The 8,452-nt window shown below is 29.5% G+C and overlaps 2 protein-coding genes across 2 annotated transcripts; both read right to left on the reverse strand.

Annotated features, from left to right (window-relative positions):
* Positions 1-2,720: 2,720 nt before the first annotated feature.
* Positions 2,721-5,350, reverse strand: LOC126662214 (probable E3 ubiquitin-protein ligase RHY1A). The gene is made up of 3 exons (XM_050356119.2): positions 4,921-5,350; positions 3,859-4,046; positions 2,721-3,338 (listed from the first exon to the last, which is right to left on the reverse strand). Exons 1-3 carry the CDS (start codon positions 5,134-5,136, stop codon positions 2,876-2,878), a joined length of 867 nt encoding a protein of 288 aa, XP_050212076.1. The 5' UTR covers positions 5,137-5,350; the 3' UTR covers positions 2,721-2,875.
* Positions 5,351-6,229: 879 nt separating this feature from the next.
* Positions 6,230-7,360, reverse strand: LOC126661284 (uncharacterized). The gene is made up of 2 exons (XM_050355109.2): positions 7,235-7,360; positions 6,230-6,704 (listed from the first exon to the last, which is right to left on the reverse strand). Exons 1-2 carry the CDS (start codon positions 7,354-7,356, stop codon positions 6,368-6,370), a joined length of 459 nt encoding a protein of 152 aa, XP_050211066.1. The 5' UTR covers positions 7,357-7,360; the 3' UTR covers positions 6,230-6,367.
* Positions 7,361-8,452: the final 1,092 nt, after the last annotated feature.

The raw sequence follows: 8,452 nt of genomic DNA on the forward strand, positions 1-8,452 counted from the left end.
ATTTAATTTTTTTTAATTACGAAACTATTAATAAGATCATACATTATTTTAAAATTTACTGACATAGTTTATCATTTTAATTATTTATATATATAAGTGTATATTTTTTCCATAATATTATTGAATTATTTTCATTTGTATAATATAAAAATTTAAATAAAAACGAGATTCTTTTTTATTTTTAGTATATTGATGGTTCAAAAGACGGCTAAAAGCCTAAAAGTACTTATTTGATATGTTTCTTTTAACAAAACAATAATACAAAAGAGTTAAAAAATCAAACATCAAAATAAAAAATTGAAAAAGTTAATTTACTATTAATATATTTTTTCCCTTTTTCAGTCACTATAATTTTTAATTTTTTAAACTATACAAAATGAGAAAAATCAATTCCAAACCGCTAAATTACAATGATATATATATCTCTATGATTAGAGCAACATTCAGGAATTAAATAATAATTTATATTATGATACATCATACTCCCTCCATTCTGAAATAGTTGTCGCTTTAGCCATTTTCACACAAATTAAGAAATCAATAAATATGTCTACAATTATAAGTATCTTTACTAAATTAGCCCTTCTTGAAACTTGTTAACATTAATTAGTATGGCTCTTTATTTGTATTTTGTATTCTTTCAATGAATTGATAGGGATATATGTGGAAAAATAGCAATAAATGCTTTCTTGATTTTCTAAAGTGACAAGTATTATGGAACAAAAAAATCTCTCTAAAGTGACAACTATTTCAGAATGGAGGGAGTAACATTTATTTATTTATGTTTATATGATGTGAGGCGGCTTGATTTTGTCACATTATTCATAGTTTTATTTTCTCACCATCATTGACTAAAATAAAATGCACAAATATTAAATAGTTTGTAGTAATCACAATATATATCTGACAATATTCCTTTAATTCTAACGAAGTTTCGATCAGATAAATATACTAATATTCTGGTTAATTAATAGTATAATATTTTATCTTAATCTCAGAAATGATTAAAGAACCTTCTTCCATGCATGCAATATTATTCCCAAACCCTATAGTTTATAATTTCGACCACGAGCACAAGACAGTTTTATTAGTTTAAAATTGCTTACATAAAATTCCATTTTTGTTCAGTTTGCTATCAATTATCAACTCAATAAAATTCCATTTTTGTTCAGTTTACATAAAATTCCATTTTTTAAAGATTTTGTTGTTGTTTAAAATCTCTCTGTTTTATCTTTTAAATCATAATTTTTGTTTTCACATAAAAGAATAGGACATTGGTATTTGCAATTTGTTGGGTCTTGTAAAGAAAAGAAAAGAAGAAAAATTAGTAAGGTGCCAAATTTAAAGCGTATGATCACAAAGTCAAAGAAGGTTTAGTCTATTCAAACTCTAGAAGAAGTCGTCATATTTATTTGGTATGATAGATATTGGGATTTACTATTACGACGCCCCTAATTACCTGACACCAATATTTTTAGCCTTCTTTAAAAAAAATTAAAACTCTCGATTACACTCGAATACATCTATTAAAATGATGGATAACAATTACAATTTTCTGGGTAACGAGTATCGACATTTCATAACATTTTTTTTCCGATTTTTCCGACATAAGATTTTTTAATTTTTTTTATTAATTCCCATATGGGCCGACGGGCGTCGGCCCAGATGGGGAGACATCCTAGAAGGGATGTCCCCCATTTTCCCGTTCCATTTTCCGGGGGGCGTCCCATGTTCGCATCAGCCCGGAGGGCGGTGTTTAATAATCCAGTAGATATTTTGTCAATGTGGTAGCAGTCTCGTCTCGAGAAATTTTTAAATAGACTCAATCCAGCACGTCATCCGTGAATTAAACCTATCACATTATGACACATCATTAAAATGATAATAATTTTATAGTATTCCTATTTAAAGTGTAAATAAATAACAATCAAATTTACAAGATTGTCATCATTTTATATGTCATAATGTCATAAGCTTAGTACACGGATGACGTGATGGATTGAGTCTACCTAAAAATTTCTCTGTCTCATTTGGGCACTTTTACTATAGTCTCCATATTCAACTCCAACGGTTTCAAACTTTGATTTAAAAAAAATTAATTGATTAAAATATTGAGATATAAACTAATTGGTTTTATGTGTAAATTTAAAAACTGCAATGACTCTTTCTCCAGTTTCTTTATATGCAGTGGGTGCTGAATAGCTTTATAGATGTCTTTTTCTTTTTTATTTCTCCAAATGCTGAATTTTGCAATACCCACATATATGAATTTCACAATTTTATGAAATTTTCTAAAAATTAAGGGGGTAAATGGCTTGAGTATTGAGAAGATTTAGATCGACTCGTTTATTTTCGAATCGAGTTTTGAGTTTACAAATCGAATGTTTCTCGAGCTATCAAAAACTCACAAGTTTAATTGAATCTCATTTTTATTTGACAAATTTATATCAATACTAGATTATCCAACAAATTAATAAAAATATAAATACTATTTTTTATAAATATAAATTAAATATTTTAAGTTCAAAAATTTGAATAATAATAGGTAAAATTAGTATATAGTTATATGAACGAGTTTCCTCGCAAGCTTTCAAACCAAATATCACCACAATTGGGATTGACTAGTTAGCTAAAGATTTGAGATCTCAAACTATGATTTAAGTAGGGTCAAACTGCAATTAGATGTTAAATGGACACACAAAGGCAGGACAAGTCTCAAGTTGGTACTCAACTGCAGATGAAAAAAATTTGTGCAAACCAAAGTTACATACAATATCAGTTCAGTTGAGTCAAAACTATTTACTAAAATGTCATAGAAATCTCCCTAAAAGAAAAAGAAAAAGCTCTTTCAGAAGGAAAAAAACATATTTACGCTTTACGACTGTTTACTAACTACAGCTATATCTCTTCGACAATATGGACAATCACCACAAGTTCTAACCCAGGGATCCAAGCAAGAAGAGTGGAACCGATGGTCACATTGGAGACGAATAAGCTTATCTCCGTCTTTGAAGCTTTCAAGACATATACTACAATCCCGCAACACGGAAGAAACTTCACCTTCAGCTCCCTTTTCTGAGCTGCCGAATATTTCCAACTGCAAGCATTCAAAATCTGCTGGAGTTAGACCGGGTGGTTTCTTCTTGTATAAATCATTATCGTCCTCTGTCCATTGCTGCCTCTCTGCTGAGTAAATTGAGTATGTGAAAGGAGTTCCTCTCGAAGACGACCGCCCTGGAGCAATGTCGGCTCCCCAGTCCCCTACATCAACTACCCTCAAGTCATCGCCAAATGTGAACTCTCTGTTGTAAATGCCAAATGATGCTCTGCTACTTCGCCTAATCAAGAACCAAAATGAAAATGTCAGCAACCTGAATGCAACTGAAGGCCACAAGTTCAGAAATTACTCTAGAAGAATGCGGTAACATGTAATCTTGGTCAAAAAAGTTTCAATAAAGGTTCATTTCACCCCTCCAACTTGGCACGTGTCTACAAATGAAGGGTATATATGACCCGAGTCACCCGACATACCAAGCCGTGGGTTGTTTATCCAAAACCATGATCAACCTGGGAACTTCGGCCTTTAATGCCCAATCGGAGGGGGGAATGGACCTTTGTTAAAAAAACGTTTAGTACCTCCCATACAAATAATGTCCAGCAGCAGGATCCAATTAGGTAATTTGGAAATAAAGTACAAGTAAAAGCAGGAGCGACTACATCAAAAAGGGTTTCAAGGCATTCAAATTTCACCTAGTGAATATGACTATAGAAAACTAAAGATATCACCGTTGCAGATAGAGAGTTGTTGATGATTTAAAATTAGCAAAATTCACTATTATCACAAGGTAGAAAAATCACCTGTTTCCAGATAATGACACTCCGCTCAATCTCTCAAGGAGCCTCGCCCTTGCAAGTAGCACAGCTCCAGGAAGCCTGTCATTGCCAGTTGACCTTGGCCTGCTTGCATTTCTTAAAGTTTCTCTCCTGGTATTGCTACTTGGTGAAAGCTGGCTGGAACCTTGATCAAGCCGAACCAACGCTCGATCCTACAAAACCCAAATGCATTATAAGACTTTGAAAAAAAAAAGCAACATATATGTTCTGCAATAAACCATCCAAATCAAGGAGAAAAAGACAGCATCAAGCAAAAACAACAAACAAACGTTAACATCTCTATTATATATAAAAACAAAATCCATCAGCAAATCAAAGCAATACATGGAGCAATGTCTCCATCTTTTACTAAAAGCACTTGAGGGACATACAATATGATGATACACTTACTACCATCCGAGCACCGGTCTTTCTATCCTATTGTGAAGATACACCACTTTTGGGGTCATTTTCATATAAAACAATCAACTAAGCCGCCTTAATCTCAACTCTCAAGCTAGTTTTTTTTTATTGACTTCGTCAAATCTCATTAAGTCGAATATAAAACAGCTACATTATATTTGTAAGAAATTTAGGAAAATTCAAAAAATTAAACTTAATTACATGGAACAAACAACATGCTGACTAATTCACATATCTACTTACGAAAATAAAAAATAAATTAAATGTTTTGCTAGTAAAGTGCAATCGTTTATCAAACTTCTCTCAAGCTAGTCGAAATTGGCTATATGGATAACAATCTTCCAAGCATTTGCATTTTCCCGCTACATTCATCTTTCAAAAGACCCCTGCACTAAGTAGCACGGCCACTTCATTCGATCTAACATTTTTCGTTTCAAAAACATGTCAGAACTAAGCCGGAACTTCAGTTTTAACATAGGAAACCTTAAAATAACACGGTCCAAAAATATTTTTCGGACATGCAATTATATTCAGCATTGATCAAATTTCCACATAATTAAACTTTTAAACCACAATTTAAAGACAAATTAAAAACAAAGGAATTAAGCAGAAGCAGTTACTTACAGAGGGCGAAGAGAGACGGTGGGACCGAACGTGCGCCGATGACCTCCGAGTAGGATCACAGCCGTCAAAATCATGGCGGTGGTGATTGTTCTGATGACGACGCGTGTAATTAAGATGAAAATTCCGGTCACCGTCAATTCCAAGATCTGAATTTGAAGTATTATTACGGCCTACACGAGACCTTCTCTGATAAAACAATTCCGATGCGCTCGTCATGCACTAATTTACAATTAAAAAAAATCCCAATTTATAAAAAAAAATTATTTTTTAAAAGAATATGAATTTGTTTGAGAATTTATAAAAGGGTATTTGAGAATAATAACAAAAATGTCTGAATTTGCAAAATTAGGAACTAGGGTTCTAAGAAAAGTAAAGGTAATGGGGAAGAAAGTGATTTGATTTTTTTAATTTTTTTTTTTGAGAAGGGATGAAATTTGACTCTTTTTTTATGTTTTTTTTGTTGAAGATAAAGTTGTCATCTTTCTGTTGCTCCACTTGGTCTGCTTTTAGGGGTACGTTAATGATATTTTTAGAAGTTTTTTTCTTTTTTTAAAAAAGAAAAATCAACATAATTTTTATTGTTTAGTATATATTTTTAATTTTACACCACATATGACACACCATCTATTAATAAAGATTTTATCATTTTATCATTTTATGGGATACATTGAATTTATTTTATATTTATTTAGATTTTAAAATTAAATTTAACTTTAACTGGAGTATTGAATTTTTTTTATAATAATAGTAAAAAATAATAAGTGAAAATACATTTTTAAATTTAAAACTACACAAAATTAAGAATATATAATTTAAATCGAACTAATTTTTTTATTTAAGTTCTAATCAATCTGAATATATTAAAATATAAGAAAAATTAAAATCAAGCCTAATTTAATTGATTTTTTATATAATATAAAAAATTTCAATTATTTTTTGACAAAGCTAGATTATATTGCAACCAACATCGAAATACATCGTATATAAATAACATAAATATGTAACTCAAATAAACATTGAACAGTCTTGATCAAATCACATTTCATAAATAGTTTTTTGGAAAAGAAATAAAGCGTATATATATATATATATATATATATATAACACACATAGAAGGGCGGAAAATCGGTGATATTTCGGCCCCGTCCTAAATACCGACATTTCCCATCCTCAACCTTCAAGCGGTAAAGAAAAAACTTATGATAATTAAGAAAAAAAACTAAGCAATTCGAATTTATCGGTTCGATTCAGTTGATTCTTACCCTCCTAACGAAAATCATTTGCTTAATGACACACACCATATAGAGGACAATACATGCACATTAATAAAAAAAAGTACAAATTGCTTGTTTCATTTAATGAAACATGAGAAGTACTTGATATAATTTAATTAAGAGTTTAAGACAATAGCACTAATTAGTATAATAACTTAGAAGACAAGTAATAATCAGAAAGAATGAACATCAGGGTCTGGCCTATCAACACCATCAACATTCCTTAACCAAAAAGTCTGATGAAAAGAAGCTGCATTTTCTGGAACACCATCCATAATTCTTTCATGTCCTTTCGGAACATATATTCCAGTACGAGGATCAGGTCCCCAACATGACGACGATAACGACGAACTATCCATTTTTCCTTCATGGATCAACTCGTTTCTTGATTCGTCGTGATCATCATCTTGTTGTGGATGATGATAATTGTGAGTGTGATTATATCTTGTTGCCTGAAAGCCACCAAAACTGCTTCGAATTCGCTTTGCTTCTATGCAGGCATGAGCAGATCTACATAAAACATATGGTTGATAATTACTCATTTAAATTTCTACGTAATACTATTAATATAGATTTTATAGTATAATTTTGCTCAAAATTTTATTATAATAAAATATATAAATTATTTTGTATCTTCATATATAATTCATAGAGTAAAAAATATAAATTATAATAAAATATCTTAAATTATTTCTACAATGAATTAAGCAAAATTTAAAGGGAAAAAATATAGTTTTCTTCAATTATGAACTAATGTCAAAAGAAGTTAACAAATTAAATATAGTTTACTATTTTTTAGTAATTAGATCATTCATTTTTTTTATTTGTTGTTTTGATGTAATTGAAACAAATTATAAAATTTTGGACTAAAGTGATATAAGCTATATATTATTAATTTCACCATAATTTAAGATGTATTACTTTTTTTCATAAGTTTATTGGATGTTCAAATATATAACATATCTATATAGTGGTGATATGTGTTAAAATATTAAAAAGAAAAGAAAATAATATGAATAAGACAGAAAATACAATATTACCTAAGGATAAGTATTCTTGTCCTTGCAATCCCAGCCTTAACCATATATGAGAAAAGGGTTGCAATAAGAAATCTAAATCTAAAGTTAATATGTTTTTTGTTGCAAAATTGAGAGGTTTTCATGTTGTGTATGCATGAATTTATAGTTGTGATTTTGTGTTCATAAACACAATTTCATAATAATACTGAATTAAGTCCACATCATAAAATTAGAATAAGTTCTGTTTGGTGAAGGTGATGGGCAAAAAAGGACATGCATGATGCATTCCATATTATTAAAGCAAACACTTTTTATTCTTTTCAAATAGAGTTAAATGACAATTGCTCCCTCAATTTATAAACAATGTCGATTATTATGTACACATTTTAATTTTATAATCAATTTAGTTTAAAATTTAGCTTTTTAAAACTAATTTACTACACTTGATTCAGCGCGTGTGGCTCACATCGTATGGTAAATGGGGTAAATTGATTAAAAAATACCAAATCGTCACTAAAGTCTTTTAAAATATACAAAGAACTTTAAATTTGTTATCCGGATCAAATAATTTACTTTCAGTCATTTTGGTCAATTAAAGACAATATTTTTTTTAGAGCAATTGAGAAAAATACTCTTTATTTTTAGTTTAATTAAGAATAAATAGAGTACTCATTCCAGTCTGAGGCTTGTTCATAATGTATAATTATTTGATCTCAAACCAGAAGTTCATAGACCATACGGACCCTTTACTCTATTGTAATTACTAGGAGTGTGTAAGAATGTACTTAAACTGATTTTTAAATCGAACTGAAATAGTAGATGATTTGATTCACTTAAGCTTTAAAGGTTCCTTGATAAGCGATTTCCTGTAGAATATAAAGAGTTGGAAGGATTTAGATATGTGTTATTTAAAATTTAGGTGCTGAATAAAATTAAGTGTTAAATGTCAAAAGTTGAATGTATTAATCACTAAATTTTTTAAGTGTTGAATGCCATAAGCTGTTTGGAAACTGTCATCTCTGAAAATATTCAATTACCATAAAATGCATTTTAGTTGTTTTTTTAATTTTTTTTAATCTATTTATTAAAATAAACATAAAGTATAAAGTATCAATATCATAATATAATATATATATATACAAATGCAAATGCAAGGGTATAACAGTAACTAATACTATTAAAGGATATAAAAATAAAAAAACACAGTTATTAATTACCAAAAATTTTATATATATATAA

Source organism: Mercurialis annua, linkage group LG8 (genome assembly GCF_937616625.2).
Source record: "Mercurialis annua linkage group LG8, ddMerAnnu1.2, whole genome shotgun sequence".
NCBI lineage: Eukaryota > Viridiplantae > Streptophyta > Magnoliopsida > Malpighiales > Euphorbiaceae > Mercurialis > Mercurialis annua.